At 36.8% G+C, this 15,589-nt stretch overlaps 1 protein-coding gene across 1 annotated transcript; it reads left to right on the forward strand.

Moving 5' to 3' along the window:
* Positions 1-13,668: 13,668 nt before the first annotated feature.
* Positions 13,669-15,194, forward strand: LOC148020923 (uncharacterized). The gene has a single exon (XM_087698751.1). It carries the CDS (start codon positions 14,088-14,090, stop codon positions 14,919-14,921), a length of 834 nt encoding a protein of 277 aa, XP_087554877.1. The 5' UTR covers positions 13,669-14,087; the 3' UTR covers positions 14,922-15,194.
* Positions 15,195-15,589: the final 395 nt, after the last annotated feature.

Genomic DNA, 15,589 nt, shown 5'->3' on the forward strand with positions numbered 1-15,589 from the left:
GTGATCTAGAAGCCTTGATTGTTCCCCCAATTTGCTCATGTTTGACCTTCAACATTGTGCTAGCATAGTAAGGATTTTAAGCATTTCTTAAAGTTTTAGGTTTATCACATTATATTAAGGGGCACAATAAATATTAAATATTAGTAATTTGACAGTGTTTCTACATTGAATTGAGTTTTTAGTTTTTCTTCTGTGAGTTTTGGGACTATTATTTTTATGTGGCTAATGTTTGTTTTGTTTTAAGTTATTGGTTTTTGCATCTCTATTATGGCCCATTTGTACTAGAATCCAAAAGGTATGTTTGATGGCACTAACTATTCTCATTAAAAGCTAAAAATAAATTCATGGATTGTGTGCAAGAAATTTTGAAAGCATTGGTGGCCCAATGTGGACTCCTCCACCTAAGGACTTATTCTCTAGCCTCATTGTGTGACAACTTCTTAGTTCACCTAGTCGAAGGGGATACTATGAGAAGTGGTGTTTGAGGGGGGTGTATTTAGTACCGCCCAAGGAAATATTTGACATTTTCCTTGAGGATTGCTTTGTTATTAGTGCTTCTTGGGTGTACTTTTGTTTCACTTCCTTGCATGAAATCCAATTTTAGTTCTTGGGAGATAATTTGTGAGTTGAATCCTCAGTGTGACTTGTGGCTTGGGACTAGATTTTGCTTCAACATTGTTTGGTCTTTTGAAAGCTATATACGGGTGTAGGACTACTATATGGTCTTCTTTGACTTTGATCAACTCTTACTTGGGATATATTGGACATTGGTGAGCTACCACATTTGGGGAGTTCTTTCTTCATCCCACATTTCACATTTGAGGAACCTTCTTTGTGCTATCTATGAGGCACATCTAGCCTATGCCTTGGACTAGGGCATCCATGGTTCTAGCAAATTTTTAACTTCTTTGTATCATTTTAATTCCGTTTTACTCATAAATTTATTTAGTATTAGCATGGGGTGTTAAAAATACATATGTCACTCTATAAAGTGCTATTAGGTTTTTCCTAGTGAGTCTCCTCTCTAGTCTTGTCCTCTTAGGACTCATGCCATGTATAGCATATATATGAGTGCACTCCTATTTGGAAGCCCACACATTGTGTGATGCTCTTATTATTTACTCACTCTTGTTTGGTGCTTCACTTTTGGCTCTAGCTTGTTGTGAGTGTTCTTGCTAGCTTGCTTTGGGGTAACTCTTGTATAATCTCCATCATTATTTAGCTACTTTCAATTTCTCATCACTAATATTATTTATGATCTACATTGTATTGTTATTAACTTAAAGCATGATCTTGTGATATTGTAAATGCACACTCTCTTTCTTGAAGAGTGAAGCTTGATAACTAGCAAAGATAATGGATTAACAACTACTTCTAATCCTAACAAATCATGAACAAAGACCTTTCTAATAAATATGTATTTGACACATTGTAGAAGCCCCTCCTTCAAGGGTATCTTGCACATAAAAACCATGAATATCAATAGCCATAACTTGAAATACTCAATGTTGGCTAGGTACTCGAGCCAGGACTGGTTTATCACCTGAATTATCTATTTGGTTCAATGATTTGACCTACTTCAAGGATGATATATTTGTTGTTAACGAAAATACTAAGTTATTCTATCATATTTCTCAAAAGGTAATCAAATGTTAGAAGAATTGGTGGGATGTCAACAAACTATTGGATGCATTTGTGGCAAACTAATTATTAGTACTTCCTAATGGCATAGGAACTAGATTGATTAATCCAATTTATGTCCAAGTTTAGGACCATGTTACCCACCTTTCCTAGTATCAAGCTCACTTCATGTTAAATCATTTGATATATCAATCTATCCCATTAGAAAATGTGAGAAAAATCAAAGCCCCAAGGCAAATAGGCTAGTTTCTCAAGGCACATGCATTTAAAAATAAGGATACAAATGAAACATACCCGACCCTAATTTTTTTAGGGAGGGTATTTTGGTAGTCGTCTAAGGACCAATCCTAGTCCCCACCATCTATGCTAACTTTGAGCATACGGACTTAGATACCTAGTCATTCTCTAGGTCTACCTTGCATACGAAGCATCTAGTCTCATCCCATGAGGATCGACCTGTAGGTTCCTAAAGACACAACTACAATCTTGAGTAGTAATATAATATCGAGCTTCAAATAGACACATTTCGGGAATTGTCCCATGTTGGAAGATAGAACAAAAGCTGTATGCTCAAGGAGAAAGGCTCAAAATCCCATAAGCACATTGAAGAAAGTGGAACTACCCAAAGGCTATAAAAACATGTACTTGGCTCTCATTTCAATGCAATATTTAGTACTTCTCTTTTGTGTCAACTCAAGATTGTGTTTATGAGTCCAAGCTAATCAATCTTGGAATCTACTTCACTTGAGTTACAATCTCTCATTCCAATCATGTATCATGTTTATGACTTGTGCCCACCATAGCCAATCTAGCTCTAGATTTGTGTTTCTTAACATGGCATTAGAGTTGGCTGAGCTAGGTAACTAGTGGGCATACTCTCTCAATCATTCCCTCTCTTATCCTCTTCTCTACTCAACTTATCAAACCATCTACTCCCCATCTCAATCTCCCAAGCTACACGTGGTGGTTTCTAGTTTAATCAAGAAGCTTGGTTCAAAGCTCCATGCTAAGCAAGGGGTGTGCTTCTATTTTTTTCACACAGAGACAAAAAGAGTTTGAGCATCTTGTGTAGCCTCTACAAATCCATTGCCTATTTCCAAGAGGACATCCTTGCATGGAGGATCAATACAATGCATTCATACTGAGAGAGGCAAAAATTTTCCATGCCAAGTTCATGCCTTTTAGCTCACAAAAAGATTTAAAAGCTTTTCTTTACCTAAGCTAAGGTAAAGCCTTATCTAATTGAGCCTTTCATTCAAGCCTCTTTCACACTTACTCACTCCTCAATCCAATTCAGCTTAAACCTCATTCACACCTTCTCCCTCACACTCAAAACCTTGTTCACATTTCCAGTTAAACTCTCTTCCTCCTCACAAATTGGATGTAATTTATCTTGATCCCAAAAGGGATTCATATTCTTATGGAAAGATATTGTGTGTGGAATGCTCCATTTATTAAACCTTTGTAAACTCTAAATTTTGTTGTAAAAGGATAGACGCTGTGCAAGTGTACCATAAACTCACAGTACGACCTCCTTATCTAAAAATGATGAATCTTGAGCAAATAGCCAAATTTAATGGTGAAGGTTTCCATGCATGGAAAGAGAAGACCATGTATCATCTCATGTGCAAATACCTATTTGAAGATGATGCAGGAGATGGAGATAGTGGGAAAGAAGATGCAAGAGGTAAGACCTTTGAAAAAGTCCCCAACCAAATACAAAAGAATAGAAGAGAATGAACAACAAGGCTCTAGGCATCATTGCCTAGGGATTGACCAATGATGTTTTGCATCATATATTTGGCATTAGGGATGCCAAAGTTGCATGGCATGAACTTGATAAAATCTTTAGGACAAATGAAATTCATCTTCGTACACTTGCACATATTTTACTTTATGTGTGTGTGAATGTACCTTATTTCCTATTATTCCGTTCACAAAAGTATGCCAAGTATTTCAATACATCTAAATGCACTCTAATAAAATAGTCAGAGATTAAATTAATTTTCTTTGCCACAATATTTTTTAAAGAAAAACATTGCTATGAAGTTTAATTTCTTATTTATGAGAAGAAATTAAATTTACGAATGGATATTTCAATAAATCGACTATCTTAGATGCTAAATATGATTTTTCTATGAATTTATATCAATCTTATGTGCTAATAAGAAATTTTAACTAATATTTAAATTAAATATTTTTATAACTACTATTTTAGTCATACTTAATTAAATTTAATTGTTATCCTAGTTCTTTTATATTTATCTTTCTCATATTTTTAGAAAATTTTGTATTATTTTGGCCATATTTTTACTTTTTGAAGATAAAAATACCTAACAAAATAATGTGAATATTATTTGATTATTTTCAATAGAGTTTTTATTATTAAAACTAATAATAACACAATTTTTTAAAAAAAACTTTTAACTCTAACATAAATTTCTAAAAATTTGGGCATTCTTTTTACTATTGTTTAATGATAATTTAATTTAAAAATTAAATATTATAGCTCGATTGATAATTGAAATTTCGGTATCATGGCTACTAGAGAGTCCCACTATGTTGGTGTGCTTGTAAGGAGCCAATGTTGGATGGTAAGGATGAGAAAAGAAAGGATCTCAAGGTAGGGGAACAACGTACAAATTGCGGCTAACGCCTTTGCGGAATTTCCTCACCTCTCACTCTTAAGAGTTGATCATTATCATTGTATGTTGAAAATAAAAAGATGGAATCTCCTTTACATAGTTGAGACACACACACACACACACACACACAGAGTGTGTGTGTGTGTGTGGGGGGGGGGGGGGGGGGGTCATCTTTTAGTTAGATTTTGGTAAGGGGGAACTATTTTCATTTTATTCCTAAGGGGTTTCTTTTACTTATATTTTTGTTGTATCTAGAAAAAGGGGAGAGAGAGAGAGAGAGAGAGAGAGAGAGAGTCAACACGGATCTTGAACAGGGTGTCATGGGCCTAGAGCCCACTTATCCCATTAGCCTTAATCTTTAAGTCTTATAAGGCTTAAATCCTTAGCTCTTTTTTTGCCCTTTTTTTCTCTATTTTTTATTTTTTTATTTTTAATATATAAATAAAAAATATAATGGATTATTTTCATAGTAATAAAAAATTTTCAAATTTGCAAAAATTTATCAAAAGCTTATGATAATATCTAAATTACTTTAAGTAGATATTGGCTAAGAAAAAAAGTACAAAATTATCAAGAACTCAAATTAAATCACAAAATTTCATTAAAATTTAAGAATAATTTTGAAAAATTTAACCATAATTCAAAAAAACTTGTTGCATGGTAAAATAATTTAAGAAATTAGTTTTGGATTCTTTAAAATTTTAAAATAAATATAAAATAATTTATTTTAATCTAAATAATTAATTTATAAGAAACTATTTTTATTCAAAAAATCATCAAATAATTTACTTTAAGTAATTTCAAGCAAAAACATTACAACAAACTGATATGAGTGAATGCAATAGTCTAAATTTAACAACGTGGATGAACACATCTTTTAGTCAGTTTGGTATGTTTCTTTGGAGGCTAGTTATATTAAACTTTCCCACAAAGATAGACTTAGTAACTTGATGCCTCTTTTAGCACATTACCCTTTGTCCAAGTTTGAAAAAGAGGATCCTTTTCATCTCTTTTGGCAATGCATATGCATCACAAAGGTGTGCACTAATGGCTCCTAATTTCTATAGCTATTGAGCTAGATCAAATGATGCTGGTCAACGTTAAATTATCAATCAATTATAATCTACATTTGTAGGTCTTGTAGTACCACCAAAATAATCTTAGAGGAGTAAGGAGAAGAATTTTTCAAAATATAATAAAAATGGATGAGAAGCAATATTGTACCAAGTGTGTAGGAAATTAACAAAAGAGATCCACAAAACTAGCATAGATTGAGATACTTCTTAGTTTTGGGCCAAATTTGTATGTTAACTATTTCCCATGGGTACTGCTAGAAAAACAAGCAGAAAAAATATATATTCATATTGCCATCTATAATTCCATAGTATAAGATGTGGGCAATTGAATTCCCTAGTCATGTGGCCTATAATTCTCTACTATGATATTTGGGCAATGGAATTCCTTAGTAGATGACCTATACTTTCCTTATATAAGATGTGGGGAATGGAATTTCGTAGCTATATATGGGGAATTCATATGAATACCTAGGATTTCCTACTATGAGATAAGGGGAATGTGATTCCTTAGTTATATGTAGGGAACGTGTTTGTTCGTACCTAGAAAAAAATAGAGAATTTCCTACCTTCCACAAGTTTTCGTATGTAGGACTATTCGAAAGCTCCTTATGAATACAAGCATACGTGAATCAATAGTAATAGCATCAACCTCCTAGAGCAAGGATGTGAGATGCACTATTTTGACTAGAGGTATATCTCATGCACACAAGCATTTGAGCAAGTAGGGCACATGTGGCCGACAAGTGGTTTAGTGGGCACATGGCCAAGCATAGGTGAGTTACTATGGGGGCCTATGTGATGCCTATGTTTTGCAAGAAGAGCTAAAGGTAGACACATGGGCACCTCACCCACAGACCACATATAGACACAATGTGTGTGTGTGTGTGTGCACGCGCGTGTGCGTGCTACCACTAAGCCAAAAGATTATTATAAAAGCAAGAAAGAAAAGGTTACAAGATTGCTACCTCATAGCTAGATTGATGCAAAAGCCAATACAAAGTCTAACAAAAGCATGAAAGGGAGAGGGACTGTTTGATTCCAAACCAAATAGGTAGATAGTTAGGAAGAACTACACAATCTAACTTGCATCACAGGTGTCATCAATAGCTCCTAATAGTTATCCTTGCTAGCCGAACACACATGTGGTACATTGCTTTGGTCCATGAGCAAAGGATGTTAGGCAACCATTACTACAAAGATTATTGAAACAGCAAGGGCAAGACTAAATGTCAATCAAGAAAGCATGTATAGATGGTCATAGTGGAGGAATAATGGTAAGGTATCCAAGCTAATAGTATGGAAATTGTGTATGGTTTGGTGCCTTTAAAAGAGTTTGGTAGAAGTTGAAATGTAGCAAGAGATAGAGGTTACTAGAACAAGGTAGGAAGAGACCTTGTTAGTACGTATAAGAGAGATATTATTTAGTGATATAACTCTTAGGTACAAGATATTGAGTAGATCTCATAAAGTGGATAATAGTGAATGAGTAAAAAATAGTGCTAGGTTATAAAGTACCTTGGGATGCTAAAAGAAAATTATTTGAAATGACTACAATTGTTCTTCTACTTTAAAAATAAGGTTCAATAAACATCTAGCCTGATGGACACTTTAACCATCATGATTTAGTCTTAAACAGAAAATACACTACTCAATGAGTCAGTTAAGTGTCTAATGAGTGCCATTATTAGAGTTAAAAAGCTCTTTTTGTATAGTAGCTAGCTGAATTGAAAATTGATACATAAAAATTTCCCCCAAGTCTTCTTGTAAAAAAAGTACTCACATCATATTATTTAGTTATGCTTTCAAATTGAGTACATCTATTGCATAAATTGCACATTAGTGTGATAATGATAGTAACAAGGAGAGAAAAAAATTATTATTAGAATTAGCTATACATGTCATATAGAAGAGCTACAAGGTTCATATCATATGTAGTATATAGAACTGTAGTAGTGTAGCCAATAATACTCGTGAGTTAAAACAACTCTATAGACATAAGAAAATTAGCTATAGAAGTATAGCCACTAATAAAGCTATGATATCCAAGTCCTCCAAAGAAAGGAATATCTATTGAAGATGATTATACTATTATCAATAGATTAAGAAAACTCTTATCAAAATAAGTATAGTTGTTAGTCATAGTATAGCCAATTATAAGTGTTAATTGTCCATAATCATGAGCATAAATGTTCTAATCGCTATTGTGCTAGTATAAATGCACAGGGGATTCACTAGTAGTAATAAGGAGATGCCACCTGCATGCAAGAAATTTATGAAAATACCCCTTATCTACCCCCTATTTTTGGGACCTTACCTTATAAAATGTACCTTCCTTCCCTTAAATAACCCCCCTCCCTTACACACGTGGTACCATACGGTAAACCCTAGTGGATACCCCGGGTATAGATGTGATAATCAGGTTGCTAGGAGCTAGGAAGCTCATAAAGACATGTAGGCTATACTGTAGAGGGTTATAGGCTATGGACTAAACACAATATTATCTAGTAGTAAAAACTAGGCCCTAGGAGCTACGAAGCTCTTAATAATAAATAGACAATTGTAAACCATCTAATAGTGATGCAAAAAATAAAAACATGGTTGAGTGTGTGTGTGTGTGTGTGTGTGTAATATGTATGTTTCCATTTGTGTGGTGTTATAAAGTGTGTGTGTTCTCTCTATCCATCTCATCATTTTTCTCTCATCTTTTTTCACCTCATATGTGTGCACATATTATGTACACATGTGTCTACATGTGCGTGACATGTGTTTATGCACGTGCATTTAATGCATGTGTTCCCATTTTTGTTGTCTCGTCATAAGTGTGTGTGTCCTCTTTCTCCCTCTCATTATTTTTCTCTCATATTCTTTCTTTTCTTCCCCAAAACAAGTCATCTATCTCTCATCTTGTTTCACCTTATATATGTGCATGTTATGTACATGTGTGTGCATTTGTATGCACATTCTATATGCATGTCTTATAAGTTATGTCCATTCTCTCTCCTCTCCTTTATTTGCTCTCTTCCACATTTGTGTGCAACAATTACTTTCATAAAATGATGCAACACACAAGAGATATGTGTGTATGCTTTGGGAGAAGTAGTAGCAATGTGGTTGCATGCACATATGCAAGGAACGTTGACAACACAAAGCCAACCACATGATAGATTTTTGCCTTGTATGGTGGTGTAATCTCATGGATGTCTCCCTTGCAAAAGTGTGTGACATTATCTACCACCATTGAAGTTAAGTATATTGTAGCGATAAGGGTGTGCAAAGAAGCCATATGGCTTACTTACCTAGTGGGAGAGTTGGGCTTTGTGAAGATGTGCTATTGTTGCACAGTGATAATCAAATATTCATCATATTGGTAAAGAATTCCGTGTTTCATTCAAAGAACAAGCATATACAAGTGATATATCACTTCATTTATCTAGTTCTTGAGGATAAGTGAGTTAGGATTTTCGAAGTTTATACTAATGATAACCATGTAGACGTTCTAGACTTTCTAACCAACAATTTGCCCTTCAAAAAGTTTGCATATTGTAGGGAGTTGATGGGTATTGGGTGAGGGTAACTTCACATCTATTATACCTCACACATTCTTTCATTATTTTTTCCCTCTTAAAGGCACAATTCTTCACATCTATTATACCTCACACATTCTTTCATTAATTTTCCCCCCTTAAAGGCACAATAGCCTTTAAGTAGAAGGTTATTGGAGTAAAGGCCAATGTGGCTAGCTACCCATATCTTACTCACTAACTCTAACTATATATGTAAACACTCATTCTTTATTCTTTGAGTGATAAGAATATTAAAGTGCTACTCATAAGAGACTTGTTCCGAGATACCACAAACATAGCATCTCTTCTCTCCTTCTCTCACTCTCACTCTCTCCCTACACAATCTCCATTCTTCTTGTAGCTCCAACATTATGAAGTATCCTATAGAACAAAGTTATTATGAAGTAGTTGTCAAGTGTGTGGTGGGGAGCTTCTTTGCACCCAATGGCTTTGTGAAATATCATCTATTTGATCTTGTATGCTAATATATACCAAGTCAATCTCTCTTGCAAGTACTTCCTCTCATATAAAATGGTAATGCACTTCAATGTGTTTTGTCCTAGCATGGAACACTGGCTTCATATCCAACTATATCCTACTCATGTTAACACAATGAATGCTAGCTATCCACCTCACATGATGCCATAGCAACACCTCTATACTTAACCTCTATACTTGATAAAACAACAATTGGTTGCTTTTTGATGCTCTAAGTAACTATCTCACTACTAAGGAAAAACATGAATTTGCTAGTAGATCTTCTATTGGACTTACTACCAACCCAATCTACATTTGTATACCCAAATACTTGTACATCCTTACCTACCTCATAAAAAAGTCCATAATGTAAGGTGGACTTCACATACCTCAATATGCATCTGATTGCATCCAAATGAGGCTTCCTAGGTACCTACATAAACTAACTCACAAGTCCAATGTATAGCTCAAAATTGGCCTTGTGATGGTCATATAAATCAAACTCCCTACTACCTTATTAAGCATAATAGGGTCTTCTATCTCATCCCCAACATTATCACTTAACTTTATATTTCTCTCTAATGGCATGAAATAGGCTTATATGCCATCATACCATTCTTGGATAATATATCCAAGCCATATTGTCTTTGTGACAACCATATACCATCAGCACCTTTGATCACCTCAATACTAAGGAAGTATCTCATCTCACCTAGATCCTTCATCTCAAACTTTTATTTCAAAAGGCCTTGAACATTAGCAATCACATTGTCACTATCATATGTAATAATCAAGTCATCCACATAGATGATTATGGCAACCAAACTTGCATCACCCTTCCTCATATAAAGTGAGTGATCTACATTTGAAACATAAAAGCCAATGTTGACAAGATACTCTCAAATATCATCACCATGCTCTAGGTGCTTGTTTCAACCCATAGAGCACTCTTTTCAACCTACACATATATGTGGGATGCTCTAAATCCTCATAACCTTTTGATTACTCCATATACACATTTCCAAAGATCCATTTAGTAATTTTGACACAAATTCAAGTGCTATTGATGGGACCAAAAATGAAAAAAATGGGACAGCACTAGCTATGACACTAGCCGGACCTCATGCATACAATAGACACCTCCACCACCACCACCACCCGGCCTCGCAGTCCAAGAGTGTCAGTAATAACTAAATGCACACTAGATACATCTAATATTGCATTGCAGTTGGATAAAAATCCAACAGCACCTTCCCAAAACCCCTCAAAGGGGGTATCCCACACATATTGGCAATAATTGCCACGTATTACAGACATAGGAGGCACCCCACTGGCTGATTGCCGTGACCCCACTGCAGCTCTCTTACATCTTGGGGATTGGCCCCTCGATGCGTTGCTTTTACATATAAACACATTCGCACAAGACTCCTCTCTTTTCAATCAGATCTAGGAGATACCATGTTTTTTACCAATAAATTTTTCCAAGAAACGAATGACTAACCTATGGCAAGGGGATTCTCACCCTCTCAAGCGTGGGTCAACTATAATTCAAACAATTGCTATGCATTTCCAAGAGTTAATACCACATGTATGATTAATGCAATAGTGGATGTCTCATCATGCACAAACAGTTATGTTTTGAAATTAGCCTATGTGCTAGTATGCAAACAATTTTTCCATGAATTTCAACTAATGCACATAATATGCTTCATTGCAAGAATCTAACACCAAGGCAAACCTTGTACTACTAGGTCCTTAATTTCCAAATAGGCCGTTTCCTGAATGCTATGTATTAAAAAAACACAAATCGAAATATGTATTATTTCAACCCTCAAACTATTGCACAAAATCCTACTCTCTCTCACCGTTTAAGTTTTGCTTCGTTGCATAGGTGTATAGAGGTTGTTTTGTCATGATTCAGTGTATAAAGAGCAATAAATTATACACTGTAACAAAAAGATAGGGCAAAACCTCATGCTTTACCCCACCATACATCCACAACCACTTATTATATTTTTTCATATTTTTCTAAGGCATATTCCTATTTTTTCTCTTATTTTTTTCAAATTTTCTCTATTTTTCCAATTAAAATTTGATATATTTTTAGAATTGTGGCTCTTGATTCTTAGAACAACAGAAATATAGATTTTATTAGCATTTTATCCCACCCAAAAACACCAAAAATCCTATTTTTCTCATAAAAACTGTGTTTTACTGGTTTCTAAAAATTATTTTCAGCATTTTGACTTTATGTTTTCTGATTTTTTCATCATGCAAGTATAGGACAAACAATGAACATTATTTCTACCAATTTTCACTCCATAAGAACAACATTGGCTCAATCAAATGTCAAAAAAAAGAAATTTTTCTTTGTAAAATAGAATTACCGGTTTTTTTCCTTCTGTTCGAGCTTTTTAAAATTTGATTCGGGACATCAAAACAGGGACATCAAAACAGTCCACCATTAATGCTTAGTCCGTCTTCAGCCCCACTCGAATTGGAAGCAATTTGGTACATCGCCGGACAAGCATTCTTCAATCGGTCTTCATTCTTCTTCATGGGTATGAACTGTCCCTTGTAGGAGAGAGAGGGAGGAGAGAGAAAGACTGATTTTCATTCTCTTTGCTCAATGCATTAAATCTTGATCAAATTCTGGCGATGGAGAGTGAGGGTTGGGAGCATCTTAGTGTCCTCTCCATTCCTCATGCATCAGACAATTGCAAAATGCCATCATCATCCCCAAATCGGCTGCGCGCAAAAAAAAGAGCCCCCCCCCCCTTCCCCATGATGTTTCATTTCTTAGATTCTTTAGCTTTACTAATCAAGCTTTAAGCTTAAAGCTCCCAAATAACTAGTTCACCATGACTTTCCGTTCACACTATTGGCAAGTGGGTTTTTCAGTTTTGAGGGGACAAACGACGTCGGAATCAAAATCCGTCTGTACAGGCATCTTTGGGGCATCAAAATTCATAAACCTGGTTTCCGTCACACTCTTCTTGGCTTCCCAATCCGGCTACTTCACAACCCTGAACCTTGCGGGGATTAAATGGGGGGTCAAACGATTTCCGATCGACGAACCGAGACTTGCGTTGGATTCCTGACGTCAAAATGCATCTAGGGAAACTCTAGCTTGGCCATTCGACATCGTTGAATTTTTCATGAAAATAAACACTAGCGTTTTACGGACTTGCCGCTTAAAATCATACTAATTGCAACTGTCGCCTTTGACGAAGTCTATTTTTCCCCTGAAATTTGGAATTTTTGGCTATTTTAAAGCACTTCTCGGAGTCAAAAATCATATGTCAGCCATTTTCAAATATACCCTTACAAAATGATCCTAGAAAGGAGAGAAGTGGATGCTTCATCAATTTTAAATGGAAAAATTTAGCTTCTCAATTATCAGATTGAGCTTAAGGATGGAGGAGTGGAAGGCTTAGTTTTGAAATTGAGCTTGGGGACCCTTATGGGCTCAAATTTAAAGGTGACCTGGAGGACATGAGGCATGAGTTGGCTTTTAGAGACTTAAGAGTGATATTAAGCTTAACAAGAGAAACTTCTAATCATTATAGAGGCTCGATTTTGAAGTTGAGCTTGGAAAAAGAGAAGTTGCATACCTTTAGATGCTAAATTTTGAAATCCAGCCTAGTTAAGGAGAGGGGTTACAAGCTCAATCAAAAAGTTTTGTAAGAATAACTAAAGGCACAATCTAGAAACTAGACCTAGGAAAAGGGGAGTTACAATCTAAATTCTAAAATTTATCTCAAGGGAGTTGAGAGTCCAACTTCGAAATTAAGGTTAAGGATTCTTATAGGTTCAATTTCAAAATTGAGCCTCCAAAAGGCTATTAGATTGAGAAGTTGTGATGCGATAATGAGGGGTTCAAGGAGATAGGATTTTGATGTGAACTTGAAAACATTCAAGAGTGTGTGTAATTGCATTTGGTCTAGAGATTGTGGCATCTATACTATTAGTTAAGGGAAGTGGGAAGCAGGTGCCACATGGCAGCTCCCAACCTCCCCACAAAGAAACGCGGGGGCGGGTACCACGCGTCCAGCACACGTCCTCGCTGTGAAAATCGTGCCCGCCCCAGCGCAAAGCGCCGGGTGAGTCTAGGTGCGGAGCGCCTAGTATAGTTGAAGTGGAGACTATGTGTGGGGATATTTTACCTTTTGAGAGAAAAGTGTTTATTTTAAAAAACTAAAGAAAAAAGTTCTCTCTCTCTCTCTCTCTCCCGTGTAGAAAGAAAAGGCAACGCTCTCGGGCACCGTAGTGCGCCCTTGTATTGTTTGGTTTTCTTTCATTTTTGGGAGTTCAAAGGAGATGCCTTATGCCGACTTCGTTAGAGAAAGTTGCCTCGCGCTTTTCTGCACTCTGAACCCAACAGAGAGAAATCATAACCTGTCAAAGCGAGTTGGGCATGTTCTTCGTAACCTATCAAAAGCATAACTTCTCAAGGCAAGTCAGTCATGTATGGCTTTAGCCCATCAGAGATATCATATGCTAGGTTAACCCATCAAATCAGAGGAGGGCATTCTGATGGAGCAGAAAGATCTCGCTTTCGGATGGTGATGAGGGAACTGTTTAAACCATCAAATCACAGGAGGGTATTCTGATGGAACAGAAATATTAGGCCTTCAGATGGTGATCAGAGGTAAGGTTCCTGCTAAGTAAAATTGGACGCCAGCATGATGGAAAGAGGCTGGAAACAGCTTCAGCATGTCTATGGCTTGGAGGACCTCGGTGCAATCCTCGGCCTCGCAGTACAAGGCTCTGCATTGGGTATCTGTGCCGCCGCATCTTTCGTCTTCTTCCAGACCATGACCATATACCTGACCAGATCATTACCCTTCTTGCCCATCCAGATATGGAGTCTCCTGGTCGGTTTCTCAGGCGGGTTGATGGCTCTTATGTCGGTGTGCTTCTTGGTCACGGCAGCTAATTTGTGGTACTGTGGATTGATCCTCAAGTGGAAGATAGCACAGAGAATAGTAGGTATGGTGGATTGGGGCAGTGTAGCTCAGGCTCTTGATATTGGGTGCGGCTCCGGAATGTTGCTCAATGCAGTCGCATCACAGCTGATGAAGGAGCGGGTAGGAGGCTGTGCTGTAGGTGTAGACCTATGGTTGGATGGAGGCAGCATGCCATCAACTCTCAGAAACTCAGCAATGGAAGGAGTCCATGAATGTGTAACTTGCAAGACTGGGGATGCACGGTCCCTGCCATTAGATGATGATCATTTTGATGTGGTGGTCTCTGCTTTAGCGTTGCATAAGCTAGGGAAAGAGTACGGACCCAGGAGTGTTCTGGCAGCTGTTGAGAGGCTTAAGGGGTTGCAGGAGATTGTTCGTGTATTGAGGCCAGGCGGCATTGCTGTCATCTGGGATCTAGTTCATGCTCCTGAGTATGCTAAAAACCTCGAACAGCTGAACATGCAGGATATTTATGTCTCAGAGTGCTTTCAGGCTTTCATGTTACAAAGTCATATAGTATCTTTCCGAAAGCCTACATCTTCGTCATGAATGCTTCTGATCTATACGGATTTTCATAATGGTTTGAGTCGACTTTATGTAAATACATCAATGCAGAGTGCAGTATTGTCTTGTAGAGTGTTGAGTTTGAGGATTGGCCTTGACAAACAGGCCTGGTCTAGGCCTTGTCTGCAGTTGTTGCTTCTAAGTCCCAGCAAGTCCCACATGGATACCTAGAGGGCTTTTGAAAGTCCACAAACCTGTCATGTTTGTGCTGGTCCCAATTCTACAAACAGCAGAGTTAATGTTTGCATTGAGATCACATCACATGCATCAAGTTGTAATCTTGCAGAGCTGGCACTTCAAATCGACCTTTTGTTGTGAAGATGCTTTGGAAGGCTTGTGCACGGTGTCTCGCGTACCTTTTTTCCAAGAAGCTTTAGCCACAAGAAAGTTATGCAAAGAGTTGGAGTGCTCAGAACTCGATCAATGGTCTCTGAACTTGTGCTTTCGAATACTAGGCCCGATTCCAATAATTTGTGGATGTGCCTTTTTTGTAACATCTGGTATACTGGAATATGCTATCGTTATGCTTATTATTCTATAGGATGGTAATATATGTAACATGCATTGCTACAATCGAGCAGCTATATTATGTTATCTGAGCTATTGTAGTCATCAATAGGGGGGTTGGTCAATTAGCTGGTTTAGGTCAACTG

Source organism: Lygodium microphyllum, chromosome 18 (genome assembly GCF_053477565.2).
Source record: "Lygodium microphyllum isolate KBCC chromosome 18, Lygodium_microphyllum_v1.1.10, whole genome shotgun sequence".
NCBI lineage: Eukaryota > Viridiplantae > Streptophyta > Polypodiopsida > Schizaeales > Lygodiaceae > Lygodium > Lygodium microphyllum.